Below are 15,420 nucleotides of genomic sequence, written 5' to 3'. Positions count from 1 at the left end.
TAAGCCAAATGAAACTTTAATTGGGATCTTTTCAGACAGAGCAATAGTTGGCGGGGAAAAATCAGCCTTTTTACAAACACACTGCTGAGCTGAGGAGGATGGAAAAAGGCAGCAGCTGAGTTTCCTCCCTGCCGTCAGTTCCCTACACCATTTCTGCTTTCCATCGCTTCTCCTCTTCCTGCATTTCTGCACCTATGGACTCTCCAGGGACTCTGGCAGCGAGGCCCAGGCACCCTGGCTCTGGGAGCAGCCAAATCATGCAGAAAACAAGGGCAGCCGGCAAGCTCTCCCTGGCATCCAGAGCATCTGACACAGTGCTGGGCACACAAGAGGCTCAGACGCCTACTGGCTCAGTTACACAAGCCTTTTGAGTTTTTCCAGGGAGAACTATGGTTTGTACCAGGGGTCATCAAACTCTTTCTGTAAGGGGCTGGAGAGTCAATATTTTAGGCTTTGCAGGCTGTAGGCTCTGCATAGCTAGTCACAGAGAAGATACATAAATAAGCGAGTCTGGCTGTGTCCCAATAAAACTTTATTTACAAAACCAGCCAGCCAGATTTGGCCCACGGGGCCTCGTCTGCAATCCCTGGATTATACTGAGCCATCTCTATGGTAAGACTGGCTCCATAATCAACATGCTCACAAATAAGGCCACGTGTCATACTGCTTGGTCATGTGTACCATAAACTGTGTTAAACAATTTAGGATCCATACATTCATTTTAAACATACACGTTACCGTGAATTTTTCTTGCTTTTTGTTTTTAATACATTTTCGCCATTTTCATACTTTAAAATAAAGTGGAAAAGAAAAATATCACAATTCGTAATACCGACTGTGCACTAATTTTATATCAAGACCTTCTTTATGCATATTTATCATCAGTGATCATTCACTTTAAGCATTACATGCTTTTTGTTTGAGTTGACGATGACCAAACAGGGCTTTTTAATAATGTCTACAGCCAGAAAGTCGTAGTCATGTTGGCAGGGGTAAACAATGCAGATGTTTTAGGGTCAGTTAAAGCAGATGGAGATGGTGACCTGAAGGGGAGGAGAGACAGGAAATGCCACGCTTATGAAATAAGAACCACAAAGCTCTTTGGGCCAGGAGCTCCAAATGTCTTCTGTTCTCCTCAGAGTTCAGTGTGTTTCACCTCTACTAGTCCTTCCATTAAAAAAGTAGTATCTCAAGCCAAAAAGAGAAAAGATGGTGACATTAGGATCCTGAGGCCCAAGGAGCCAGGTGTTAATTACAGATGTGACAGCCACACTGTGAAGGATGACAGTCATCGGAGAGCATGAGTTAACTAAAAACCCTGAAAGGCAGAGCTGACTCCCAGCAAACATGGACCAACCAGCGGATCTGAGAAAAATCAAGTGTAGAAAAACCATCCAACATGACAATTAAATAACACTAATCAGCTGGCAGCTCTCACCCTCCTTCTCCAGAAGCCATTTCACATCTCCTCTCCCAGAGTTCCATTTCCACCCACCTCCGCTCACGTTCTCCTCTCCTCCCCTCCCCCACCTCAACTCCTTCTCCTTCAACTTACTCACTTTCACCCCATTATGGCGCTCAGCAACAGATCCTCTGGAAAATTTTCCTTCAAGCTGGGCTACACATTCCTTCTCTCCAGTCCTCCAGGCTACGTCTCCCAGCCTCCCCACCAGCCAATCTTAACCTGCACCTCAACACCTGAAAACCTAGTGCCTGTCTCGTGCACATAACCACAGCCTATCTTTTATCACGAGCCTGAGTACCTACAGGTCTGAGTGTGTGTCACACACATGAACGTCGTTAACAGTGAGAGTGTGTATGTGTGTGGGAGATGGAGTGAACACTGCTGAATGAGAGCACTGAGCCCCCCGACCAGCACGAGGAATGTGATTTCAGATGGTCAGGATCACGAACTTACAAAGGTATACCCCTGGGCTTAAAGCAGCACCAATGTGCCCCAACCTCTGGGAACACATCTCCAAGCGCATGACAGGGGCTGAGCATCAACAACAGCGTAGCCTGTTACACTACTACAGTTACAACAGAAGTGGCAGCTACATTTTGAAATCCCAACTACGGAGTCTCATATCTCAAAAGAAAGCCTCTACTGTGCATATATTTTTAACTCCTATATGTACAATATCTGAATTATACAATCCCGGCTTTCCATTAATTCAGAATGGCCAAGTAACCATTTTCTCATTAGGTAGCTGTTGGTGAAACTTTTATCATCCTAGTAATGTGGCAAGAGAAAGTGACCGACCTTCTTGCTTTAAGTTTCTTAAAGTGTTATTGTTACACTAGGCACAAAATGTTTCTATTGTTAAACTAACGATAGGATTCTGGAATTTTTACTACAATGGGAAGGGTGGTGACAAAAGAATCCTAAGAAAAGAGATAATCTAATTGTTCTATCTTCTGTAGAGAAACTGAGCTAGAGGTGTTCCTCAAACACTTACGAAATCACTGCTGGGTTTTCCAGCTGGCCATTCGACTCTGGAACTGGAAGAGAAGTGTCCCAATGCATAATAGGACCCAAGTCTTTCAAATGCATTATGTGAGGCTAACTTTAAATAGAAAGGCTACCTGCATTCAGGACATTTTGTCTTCTATTCAAACTATGCCATCAAGAAGAAAGCACGATAATAGTGAGGAAGACATCAGGTACAAAAGCTACTTAGTGTTTATTGAGCGCTTACGCGGTGCCAGCTGCCGTGAATTCTTTTAATACTAACCACCACCCTACAGGTGTGCGCGATTCCCATTTTATAGGCAAGTAAGCGAATTGAGAAACCAAAGTCAGCAGCTACAAAAAGTGGACAACTAGGATGGCAGCCTTGGTTGCCGGACAGCTGATAGGATTAATGCTACCGTTATCCACTCCTAAGAACAGTTTAAGTTGCTGGAAAACAAGGTCACAGGGCAAATTACAAAATATAATCAATTAGGCAGGACAGGCAGGAATGGCTTAATGAAAAGAGCCCTGGATTTAGAACCAGGGCTTGTGTCCTGGGCCACGCTAAACACAGAGACTTGAGTGCCTCGTTACAACACTGTTATAAAATACACCTCACTCTTTTGTTGTCACTGGAATAGTGAGAATATAAGGGAATGCGCCTGGCACTGTGCTTAGCAGAGAAGACACACTACAGTATCTTGTTCTTTTATCCTCGGTTCCCGTTTCAAAATATAAGCAGACAGCTACAACTCCTAGCTATCCAGCGTAAGCACCCCCCCGACCCCTCCCCCCGGCCCCAACACCCACAGAGAAACACCTTTCAAGGTGTATCTTTCCCGCCCTTGCTGTGAGAAGAGCCTTCCTATCGCTCAAAATTTGCCCTCCAGCAACAGTGCATACAGAGGTGGCTAGATGAGGCAAAATGACTTAGTTCATGCTTTCAATATATGGGAACCATGAGGTAGTAATTTAAGTATGTTAAAGCACTTTAGAGGGAAAAGAAGATCATTAAAATAAGTAACAGAACATTTCAAGGCAAGAAGTGTTGAAATATGCAAGCGCCGTATCTTGATCAGCAACTGAAGAAAATAAACTTGACTCTGAGACTTTCTCCACTCCTCTCTGATACAACATCAATTCCTATGTCTTTAAAGAGTCAAAGCACAGTAAATGAAACTTTTTTTCATGAAATACATTCTCAGATGGCTCAAAAAAGCTACAGGAGACACTGTGAGACGAGTCTCTTAAATCTATCCTCTGGAAATCCTTGATGAAATTCTGGCTTGAAATCAGACTGAATGCTTTAAAAATAAAATGTTCTGAATAAAGCTAAGAAGTTTCCATTTGCAGATTTTTTTTAAAAACTGATTTAAAAGTAAAATGTCTCAGTGAAAAGTTTATAGTTGTGAGATAACTTGCTTTGCCATTAAGCATGTGGAAGCTCCCACCGGAAAAAACCACCATTCTTTTAAGTCTGAAAACTTCAGGCGTCTGTATCCCACCGTCCCTCATTTGCTTACAGACCGTGGCTCTCAATCACAGCTGCACATTTGGTTTGGTCCTCTAATTCCTACCAGACCACCGGCTCTAAAGAAATGCAGCAGTTGGCCCTTAAACATTTACAGGGAATCTGCTAATCAACATCCTTGAGTCTTGTCAACACTAGAAGGACAAATCACAAACTTGCTTCCTAAACCAGAAAGCGGATGCTTCTGCTCCCCAAAGAAATTGAAGGCTCCTCCCACACCCACGAGAAAGCAACCAGGTTTCAGTTCTTTTGCTTCATTTTTTAAAAAGAGGAATAAAAAATTAACTGAACACACGTGTGCTTCCTCCCACTCTTCCGTATATTTAGAATCCCTCCATTTTCTTCTACCTTTAAGTTAGAGAAATCCATCATAAATTCGCTCGCTTGAAAGGCATTAGCAACTCATTTTGGGGACTGAGTTTTAGAAGGCAGAGAGAGGTGAGTAAGCAGAGTTCGGCTTTTTTTTTTTTTTTTTTTTTTAATTCCTGCACGGCCAGGCAGTTATGCATATGTTTTCAAACAAGGAAAGCGTTTGCAATGCACAACGATGCAAAGTAACGCGAGGCACAAGAAACAGGCACAATGCAGCTGGTGTGGTCCGTGTCACAAAGGCAGCACGCTAGCCGGAGTCACAACCCTGCAAGTCCCGGGCTCGCGGCTGCCTCAAATCGCATCCGGCCCCAGGTCTCAAAGCCAACGGGCTCCGGACCCGGCGGCGGGGGAGGCGACCCATGAGAGAGAATCGGACAAACACCGGGCGCCCCTCTTGGAGGGCGAGGCCGGGAGAAAGTGAGGGAAGAGAGCAGGAGCCGGGAAGACACGCGGCGAGTCCCTCGGAGAGAAAGGACCACGGAGCAGGGGTGGAGGCGGAAGGGGAGATGTGGCAGAGGCGCCGGCTGCAGCTCAGGCAGAGGGACAAGACACGGGGAAAGGCGACAGGGCCAAGGATCACTAACCGACGGGAGGGGGAGGGGGCTTCTGGGACGGGCCGCAAAGGGAAGCGCGCGAGCCGGCCCCGAGGTGCGCGTGCCGGGCGGGGGAGCGGGGCGCGTCAGTCACCTGTATTGTTTGAAAAGCTGGTCCGACTCCCTAAAGCCGTTGTTGAGCAGCATGTTGATGCCGGCTAGGGCCAGCTCCGCGTCCTGCAGGGGCGCCGCCGCCGAGTCTCCGTCGTCCCGCCGCCGCGGCCGCTGCTGCTCCGAGCCAGCCATGGGCGCGCGAGGCTCTGCGCAGGGCCGAGGCGAGGTGGGGTAGCAGCTGCTGCGGCCCCCGCGCGCGCCCGGAGCCCGGCTCTACCTGCCCGGAGCGCGCCGGAGCGGGCGCGGGGGAGGGGCGCGGCGGGCGGGGCGCGGAGGGAGGAGCCCGAGTCCAGCTGCAGCGCGGCGGGGGACGTGGGCGCCCAGGCCGCCGCCTCCCGCCGCCGCGGGGATTACTCAGCAGCCGCCCGCCCGTCCCCTCCGAGGCGCGCGGCTCGCGCCGCCACCGAAACGGAATCCGTTTCCGGGTGTCTCTACCCCACCGGACCCGGGGCCGAGCCGCTGCCGCCCCCGCTTCCTGCAGCCCTCGCGCGCCGCCCCGGGCCCTCACACCGCGCCCGTCGCGCGGCAGCCCGGGGCCAGCGCGCCGAGTCTGCCCGGACACGAGCGAGGCCCCTGGGCCCGGCCCTTGACCCCCTCCTCCAAAAGGGCCGGACCCGGGAGTCGCAGGGAAGCTGGAGAGGGCAGACGGGTTCGCAGAGCGGACAGGGAACTCCGCCCGGGCCGCAGCGAGAGCGCGCCTCGCTTTTGCCCCGAGTGACTGAAACCCCACGCAAGCAGCGCGCGCGAGACCCGCAACTTTATCCGCACCCTTGGGCCGCCTACTAGCCCGCGGCAGCCAATCCCCGAGGAGGTGGGCGGCGGGGACGGGGCCTCCGGGCACCTGCCCGACAGCTGCCCCGAGCCCAGCGTTGAAGAACTGGAGCGGCGAGGTCCTGGGTGTGTGGCACCCACCCTCTCCGGCCCGCCACCAGCATTTGCGAGATGGGGCAAGAAGGCAAATGGTGGCCCAGATGGCATATACCTAAATATTTAGGAGTTATAAATTAAGCTGTTCTTGTGCGTTCTACTCTCACCCTGACAATTATGCTTTCTTACCAATGGAAGAGAAAAATAAGTGAAAAGCTGTGGTTTCCGTAGGACCGAATGTCAGTAAAACGCCAAAGATAACTGAATTTAGCCATTATTGACTAAATTCTGATGATGGGCTGGTGATGTGTGTGTGCGTAATATTAGGGAGGCAAACAATCCATAAATTGATTTTTGTCATTTTTCCATAAATTAGTTTTTCTCACCTTTATCTTAGCAAAATCACTATGTATGTTGTTACAATCAAGATTATGTTATTCATGTCAAATTAAACCACCTTTCTTAAATCGTCGTAGTTCTTAAAGTGTAGTTTATTAAATTCAATTTGGAGAAACTTTGCTCTGCCAAAGCATTTACAATTGTAATTTACAATTACAATCGAAATTGTCTTTAAAAATTAAAACGATGTTCAGGTTTCGAGATAACCCATGAATTGTAAATATCATGTCCAGCATTATAATGGGATCAATAAGATAAATGATCCCAGAAAATATTACAAAATAATATAATTTCATCCTGTAAGTAGCTATCACTTGTTTTGTGATTTGTGCCATTCCTTACATGAATATCTCAATCCATACTATAGTCCCAACATTCATCTATACAAATTTAAGAGTAATGTGAATTGTTGTCACTCCTTAGCTGTCGTGTATAACTGTTACAAAGCCATGCTAATTCTTGAGTACATCTGGAGCCACAAATTAGAACACCAAAAGAAGCAAGATGATGGATGATTCTCAGCCCTGGGAAATAATACTTTGTAAGGGAGGAATCATTGCCTTCATGTGCTCTGAGAAGGATATGACAAGTTGACCAATTTTTTTTTTTTAATCCAAGCACTACTGGATTTAAAATAGTGTTAGTTTCAAACATCAGCACTGCCACAGGTTATAGGTTCCATTGAACCAGCACTGAGTGCCAGATCCCCAGTGATAGAGGTGCCTATGTGTTCCTTAATAAATGTGTGTGTGTGTGTGTGTGTGTATGTTGTGATGAGCAGGGCCCTCTAACATGGGTCTTAGGTACTATACCGTCCATGGGGCTCACATGGGCCTCTGGCACAGAAAGGAACCCCACTGGAACATACTGCTAGTGGTTACGGGAGCTGACAACATGCCCAGTGCTTACAAACTGCCTGAACTTTGGATCTGTGGAACCATCCACCCCCAAATCCCTGAAACAATCTAGTCAACAAGGGAGGGAAACCAGGAGAGCAATACCAAACTTAGCAGATAGCCTGTACTCCCCCAACTGGAGAAGGCCGCCTCACACAGTTCTCTATGTCCCTATTACTTGAGGAGAGGTGGGGAAACAGTCAAGGCGTTGACGGCACCATGGGTGTTGTTAACAAGTTATTCCTGGGACCCTGCAGCTGATGGGGGGAGGGGTGAGCAAACTCAAAGCCATGTTTGTGGGGCTAGTTCCATCTCAAGAACCTAGCACAATCAGTGACGCAGACTTAGTGAAATTAAACTGTTGAAAGACTGAGGCAAGGTCCAGTGCAACTTCCCAGCACCCCATAATAGGCAAGGGAGGGGCAATATGGATGGAGGATAACTCTGCCAGGTAATATACACCAGATACGTGTCACGCTGGATTTAACCACATACCAAAACAATTAGATTAGCAGCAGCAGCATGAACGGACGTTTTCAAATATTTGCTCTGTAATGAGGGACACAAAGAGGATTCAAAACGGGCCCCATGATCCTGAAGGGAGACAACACACGGACCAGTAATTATGCTTGCAGCTGTAGTTGGCAATGACACCTGCCCAAGGTTCACCTAGCAGGTGGGGAATTAAGGCTGATTGTGCTTTCTTCACTGGATAATAATGGCAGCTAATGATGGATATTTAAGGGGTCATGGTGTATATTATCTACAAAAGGAAAAGAAATCTAGATTACGAACACGTTAGGGCATGATGCACTTGAAATTGCGAGATTTTCAGCACCCTCTGCACAACTAATGCAGTCTTCAGTGCACTTTCCTCTCAAGGGGAGGAAAGAACCTATTTTCCTTCCATAGACCTCTTGTGGGCATTGTCAGTACTTTGTGGTTCCTCATGAGATTTCATTATGAAAATGAAACTCCAAGTTCAAATGATCACTGAAAAGTTTTAGACATGTGTATTATCCTTTACACGGTAGATTTTTTTAATAAGATGTCTTGGTTTCAAGTAACAGAAAAACCTGACCCAAATTGGCTCAGAATAGCAAATGTATTGATTCATGAAAGGAGTTTTCCAAAATGAGGCTGTCCAGGGCTGAAACACTATGACTAGGACCCAGTTTCTCCCCCTGACCACCTCGCAGCTCTACCATTTTGGTGCTTGGTGGCTCCATTCTCAGAAGGCCCTCCTCTCCTGGTCCCCAAACAGCTGGAAGCTCCCATGGCTGCCTGCTTGCCTCTTCACATCCAGTAGGAAGGCATTGCTTCTTGAATGCTTAACTGCAACAAAAATCCCCTAATTGAACCACATTGGCTTTGATTGGCCTGACTGTGGTCAGGTTCTCATCCTTAAACCAATCAGTGTGTGTATGTGTTGGGGGGGGCGGGGGGCGGAATGGCATTATAATTGAATTAAGCCAATCAGAGCCTTCTCCAGCATCTGGGAGGTGGAACCAATTCCATCCAAACTCCTTGGCTGGGAAATTCCACATCTATTAGGAAAAGGAAGTCAGGAAATGGACGTCAGAAAGACAACCAACAAACATCCCTTAACCTTGTCTTCCTAAACATGTTTTGGGATTTTGGAATTATATTTTAAATGCCTTTAGAGACTATATTACTTTAAGAAAATCTTGCTTGTGCTTCGGTTATATTCAAATTCTTTAGTAATGCTAATATCCATGCCTTAATGGATCTTTGTAAATCTGCACTACCAATTGAAATAAAGACAGGTTTCCAGAATGTCTGGAACTCTAAAAAGGAGGAGAGCCGGGAAATTAATGTCACTACATTTTCATATTACTCTAGCTTTGATATCAAACTCAGTCTTTAACTCTACTGAAGATTTAGTCGGGTAGCCTTGTGAGGGTAGATTTAGTTAACCACTTTTAATTAGAAGGCAAATCAGGTCAAGGGTTGATATGCAAAACTTTGTGGCAGGTTCCTTTCTTTTCTGCTCACAGGTGGATCACTAGCTGGCCTCTAAGGAGGGGGGCACCCATGGGGGTCCACCTGGCTGCTTCTCCAGCAGGATGGATGTCTCCAACAAGATACTCAGGCTGCCCTGGAAACTACAGCAGTGACCACAGAGCAGGAAACCGTTCCCTTCTCATTGGATACCTTCTCCTCTGTCTTTCCCCAAATCAAATACCCAATGGACCACAGTGGGGGCTTAAACTGGTGTTTACTAGAGTTTAGATCATTGTGCTGCTGCCTAGATTCCTCCCCTGCGTGGCTCAAGCAGTGAGGCCTCCTGTCCAAGCTCTTGATTGGGATGTGTCTTTGAGTGGAAATTCAGGTCCTCTCCTGGTCTTCAGAGGCTCTCCCTCTCCCTCCCTCCCCCATTCCTTTTGCCTTTCTTCCTGCGTCCCTTCCCTTTAACCTCTCTGCTTGCTAGTCACTGGTTCTTGCTGTTCCGTAATCTACCATCCCTCTCTCCTCCTTACCGAAATAATCAAGCCTCCCTGTCCCTTGGTCCCTCTCATGACTTGAGCATTCTGCAGCCTCTGGTGAATGTCCACGGCTTCTCTTCTCTGTCTGCCGACTGTTGCTCTATAGAGGGAGAGGTTGTCTCTGATTTCAAGGTCTGTGGGTCTGCTGAGTCCTGCAGGGGGGTTGGGGGTACGAGGCAGAGGAGCTCTGGTCCCGTGGATGAAGGAGGGGAAAGGTGCCAAAAGGTCCGGGAGTGCCCTGGTGGGTTTTCTCCTGGAGTACCTAAAACCAAATATACCTTCCACTGTGATTAATTTCTATCCGGAATCCCCATTTTTATCTAAACAAGGAAATTATTTGCCTTCTCTTCATTTAACGTTACCCATTTCTTACTAACAATCCTGGCCTTATTATGCTAACATTAAGCCTTTCCTACACTAACTGACAACACATGGCATGGCTCAGTTCTCTCTAACCTCTATGCTTCTCCCATGACTATAGGAGGAAGGAGGGGACACATTTCCACTCACATAACCACGTATGTGAATCTGTTTCAGTGGAAGCAGCAGTGGCTCATCACCGGCTTCCCAGAGTGGATTTGTTCCAAATCATAAAGTGTAGTCAGATTCACTTGGACTGTCTAGAGCACGCAGTAGGTGCTCAATCCCTGTTTGTCAATTGTATGGTGAGTTGAAAGTGTAGGGAGATGGAGATTGGGCTTAAATCATAGACTATGATTTGGGTTCTGCAAAGCATTACCTTTGTGACGTGGGGCAATTTTACTTAACCTCTTTCAGCCTCAGTTTCCCCATTTATGATATGAAGACAATCAGTACCTTCAAGGCAAGTAGCTGCAAGAGTGGGCACATGAATAAGCTGTAATAGCAAGATATTATCTGAATCCATACAATTAGTTTTCTAATATTAATGAAAGCTAGTGGATCCTTCTGTTCTTATATTGTCAATGGCATTATCTTTTTTTCCCAACATCATTATCTTGAAATATCCAGCTACAAGAAAACCTGTGCAATTAAATAACCAAATGCATCATACGGAGATGATTAATTTAAACCATTTCTAATATAAACAGCATATGTTTGCTATTTTAATGCCAATGGAAGAAGTGCCAATTTTCTTCAGAGGGTATAAAAAGTATAAAGTAAAAATATCTAGGTCTTAGAGTTCTTCATTTGGGTCTGAATTGTGTTTGCTTTAATAACCCATTAATATGTTTTTGACACTGCTTGAATGGCTGGACAAGGAAATCAATAATATTTAGTATGAACATTTAAAAAAATGCATCTTCTATATATCCTGTGTGTGTAACATGTTTTGCAGTCAGCTATGGTTGGTTTATCTTTGCAAGAAGAGACACGTTGTTAATATAAAATAATGCCTTATTCATTTAATCACTTGTGTTTTGCTCTGGGGTTAAGTTAGCAATCTGGGTGCCCCAACCGAGAACTCAGCACCACTGAATTCCCCGTGGTAAATTAAGGAACTAGTTGAAAAAGTTTTCTATCAATGTGGGTAATCCACACAGGTTTTACTTGTGCAGTGTATGGACACCACTGAGCAGGGTGCCCTGACATTCTGGTTTTCACAGGGCACTCACTGCGTGTTCTCACTGTGTCAGAACAGGGGGAAGTGCTGGCAATATTTAGACAAATATTACAAGGCTTCTCAACACTGAGGACAAAACATATAGCCAGATACACATCCATAGTACAATATGGTAAGTATCATAGTAGACCTCACTATAAAGTTTGTCAGAATCCATTTAATTCCTGGATTTACTCCTTAAATGGTTATAACAGATGTTTACCTTATGAACTGATATTCACTGATTTTCTATTAATTTGTTGATTCTTTACCCCTTCAGGGTTAGCATATGGGCCACATTGGAATACCTCTATCACTAATTTATAGCCAGTCCTTGATTTTTGAGCCCCCAAATAGTATTACCCAGTTTGGGTTCCCCCATTAGTTATCAAAAGGAAGCTAATCACTATTTTTGGTTACTTTCACATCTTTCTTCAAAAGAAGATCCACCACAACTAAAGATATTTTTAAGAACATGAAAAGGGACCTACCTGGTGGCACAGTGGTTAAGACACCGTGCTCCCAATGCAGGGGGCCTGGGTTCGTTCCCTGGTCAGGGAACTAGATCCCACATGCATGCCACAACTAAGAGTTCACATGCCACAACTAAGGAGCCCGCCTGCCACAACTAAGACCCAGTGCAACCAAATAAATATTAAAAAAAAAAAAGAACCTGAATACAATTTTGAAGACAATTCCAGAAAAGGAATTAAATGAAAAAATAATATCTTTTAAAAAAAGTTTCATACGTAAAGGAGAAAACATCCACTACAGTATATAACATTGGATATTTGTTTTAAAAGATTCTATTAAACAAGCTCGCTTCCCTATGAAGGGTACATGCACACACACACATGCTAAAAAATTTATTTTGAAAATCTTCTATAATTAGAAAACAGTGATGGCTGCACAACTCTGCAGATATACTAAAAACTATTGAATTGTACACTGTAAATGGTGAATTTTACAGTATGTAAATCATACCTCAATAAAGCTGTTAATTTAAAAAAATTTTAAATCATTCTAAATGACAAAGTGAAAAACAGTGTTTTGAATCTTCGATTTCATATATCTGGGGCAGAAAAAAAGTTTATTATTAAAAAAAAAGAAATCTCATCTTGAAGAGTGTCCATAAATCAGGAATAGATGCTGGCTACCATCACAACACACCTGGTGCTGGGTTAAGACTTTACATATGTTGTTCCACTTAATTCTCAAAGTAACCCTGTGAGGTGGGCTTTATCCCAAGTTTACGGATGTGAAAACAAATACAAACAAGTCGGATAATTTTCTCAAGCCCATGCAGCCAGTAAGAGTTCAAGTGAGGTTTAAACATAGGTCTTATTGCATAGAGTGGGTAAGTCTTAGTTGTTAAAGTAAAACCTAGTACCTGCTGAAGGCCTGACTGAGGGAGCACACACACACACACACACACACACACACACACACACCATTTTGAGTTTCATATGGCCATTATCACCATCTCTTCCTGAAAGTAAGAATATCACTTACATTTAGAAGGTATTTTGAATACAGGCAAATATATGATCTCATATGTGATCTGAGTCACTAAAACTGGGGTGGAGCCCAGGTGTCTGCATTTTACTGAAAACCCCAGGTGAGTCTAATGTCAGGGAACAGCCCTATGTGAAAGAGTCATCTGAGTGACAACTCTGGAAAGCAGAGAAGCTACTGTTCATCTTTGTGTACGTTTCTTACCCGTAGTATATGTTTCAGAAATACTGCACAAATAAATGAGTGAAAGTGTAGCTTAATGTATGATTTTGATGGTAAATCATCTTTATATCCTTGGATATGAACAGTTGTGTTATTAACCTGAGGATAAAGGTATATACTTAGAGTTTTAAAACAAAAGCGTGTCATGTAATACCTTAAGAAATTCTGTGCATTTCATCAGCTAGTGGTTGATACATCCAGAGTTGAAAGACACACTCTGCAGAGGGTAACCAATCAGAAGAAGACAGGCCCTCATTAAGGAGAAAAGGAGGATGTGGACACCGAGAAATCACTTAAATCCTAACTCTTGACATTTATTTTTAAATGTGGTTGTAAAAGAAGTCTAAGAACATTAAGCTGTGTCATGGCTAAAAATACACATTTCTTCACTTCTCCTCACCTTTTTCACCCTGCCATCTCCTCTGAGACAAAAACAGTGAAAACAGGGGGATAACTGTGAGATGGAAAAGGGAAAATGAGAACCAGTTTATATCCACCGATAGGGAACTGGATGCCGAGATACCACAGGGACTAGTTTCCTCATTCCCCAAATCGGGCCAAAGAACAACGACTTTCTGGGCTCAGGATCAATCTTCTTTTCTCTACCTTTCTGGAAGGAAACCACCTCTAGTGGGAGGCCCTTCACCTCTGCCCAATAGCAAAGTTATGGTTTCCACGCCCCTGCCCCACTAGGCTTGCCTGGGGAACAAAAATGGCCTTGCGTAAATAAAAAACGCCTTCATTCCTCTAGACTTAAGATAACAATTCTATTGTTTTTCTTTGTTCAATTCAGTCATTCAAGCAATTCTAAAAACTATTTGCCTGTGAAGAGCTCTTTTTCACACATGTCATACCAATGGTCATAGGTCCACTAGTGATTCACTCTAAAAAGGACACTACATAAATTGCAGGTTATCCCAGATGTTGTCTAAGATGAATTAATTACCGGATACATCACAAAGACTACCATATTTTTCTTAGAACAAGGACCCATTCAGTTCAACAGTATGTGCCAGCCACTGTACGCTAGGTGCACTGGAAGAGAAAACTGAAGAAGATACAAACCCTGAATCTGAGAACCTTCTAGTCTAGTGGGTGAGACAGACACACCAACAGAACATCTAACATAAAATGGTCATAAGATAGAGGTATATGGGTGCTGTGGGAGCACAGAGAAGAGGTATTAGTCCACTTGGGGGCTCCATAGAAGGTTTTCTGTGAGGGATTTGATAACTGAGAAGAGAAGGGTAGAAAATGTATCCCAGGCAGAGGGACCAGCATGAGCAAAGGCATGGCCATGTGAAACAGCAGACATCTCCAGTGTAGTTGCTCTAGAGTGTAGGGTGAGGCAGGGATGGGTGAGGAATGAGGCTGGGGAGGGGGGCAGGAGTCACAGCATGAGGGCTTTCTATGCCTTGCTAAGGAATGTATGGGCAATGAGGAGCCAGTAAGGAATTTGGGCACCCGAATGACATCACCCGACTATGAAGGGCTAATTTAATGTGAAGAAGACTAGAGACTTACAGGAGGCAACTGCAGAAAACCAGAGCACATGTTACTCCCTGGTATGTGAAATTCTCAATGCTCTTTCTGTTGCAAGGGACCAAAACCAACTCAAAAGCCTTCAAAGGAAAGGGTGCAGGTGGATACAGGTGCTCGCTCAGGGACACCGGGACTCTGCTTCTCTCTACAGGTTGACCTTTTTCTCTCCTGCAGTGCGACAGCGGGTAGCAGGGCAATTCTTCATTCTGTAGGACTGTCCTGTACATTGCCAGAGTCTAGGATTCCTGTCTCCCAGTGCCAAAAGCACCTCCCAAGCATTGTAACAACCCAGGATTCCTCATACATCAAAAAAAAAAAAAGTGCTGAGAGTGGTACTGTCCCCCGTCTTGAACCATCGCTCTGAGGTATAAGCAACTCAAGGTCCCTGTTTGCCAGATTTGAGTTTTCTCTAACACCACCAGCCTTTATAACTAAATGGATGCTGGCCAATTCAATCTCTATTGACTTTGAGCTAGTAACCAACATAAGAGATCTTCTCAAGTTGTCTGTAAATCTAGATCCCACTCCCCACTTTTAGCTTTCTTCTGTCAGCATTGGTCTCCACACACTTGCCCATTCCCAGAGGAAGAGAGACCTCCCTCTCCAGTTTCTATATAGCCATTGTCAAGGATTGTTCTGACCAGTGTTGCTTGAGTCACATGGCAATCCCTGACCCAGTCACTGGAGGACAGAATACTCTGATTGGCCAGCCTTGGTCATGTGGGGAGGCAGCCAGGAGGGTAGAGCATCCTGGCTAATAGCCCCACATACAATGAGGAGAAGTTGTTTCCAAAGAGAGAAGTGTAGGCCAGCAACTTATATCTA

The 15,420-nt window shown here is 45.0% G+C and overlaps 1 protein-coding gene across 2 annotated transcripts in view; it reads right to left on the bottom strand.

Annotated features, from left to right (window-relative positions):
- TTC39C (tetratricopeptide repeat domain 39C) overlaps positions 1–5,314 on the bottom strand; it is a 110,665-nt gene extending 105,351 nt beyond the window's left edge. For both annotated transcript variants that reach the window (XM_036823561.1, XM_036823563.1), the window contains exon 1: positions 5,046–5,314. In XM_036823561.1, the coding sequence (XP_036679456.1) occupies positions 5,046–5,197 (152 nt within the window). In that variant the 5' untranslated portion in view covers positions 5,198–5,314. The remainder of the gene's footprint in view (positions 1–5,045) is intronic.
- Between the last annotated feature and the right edge of the window lie 10,106 nt (positions 5,315–15,420).

Source organism: Balaenoptera musculus, chromosome 14 (genome assembly GCF_009873245.2).
Source record: "Balaenoptera musculus isolate JJ_BM4_2016_0621 chromosome 14, mBalMus1.pri.v3, whole genome shotgun sequence".
Lineage (NCBI taxonomy): Eukaryota > Metazoa > Chordata > Mammalia > Artiodactyla > Balaenopteridae > Balaenoptera > Balaenoptera musculus.
Note: the sequence above shows the minus strand (reverse complement) of the source record. Positions and strands in the feature narration are given on the sequence as shown.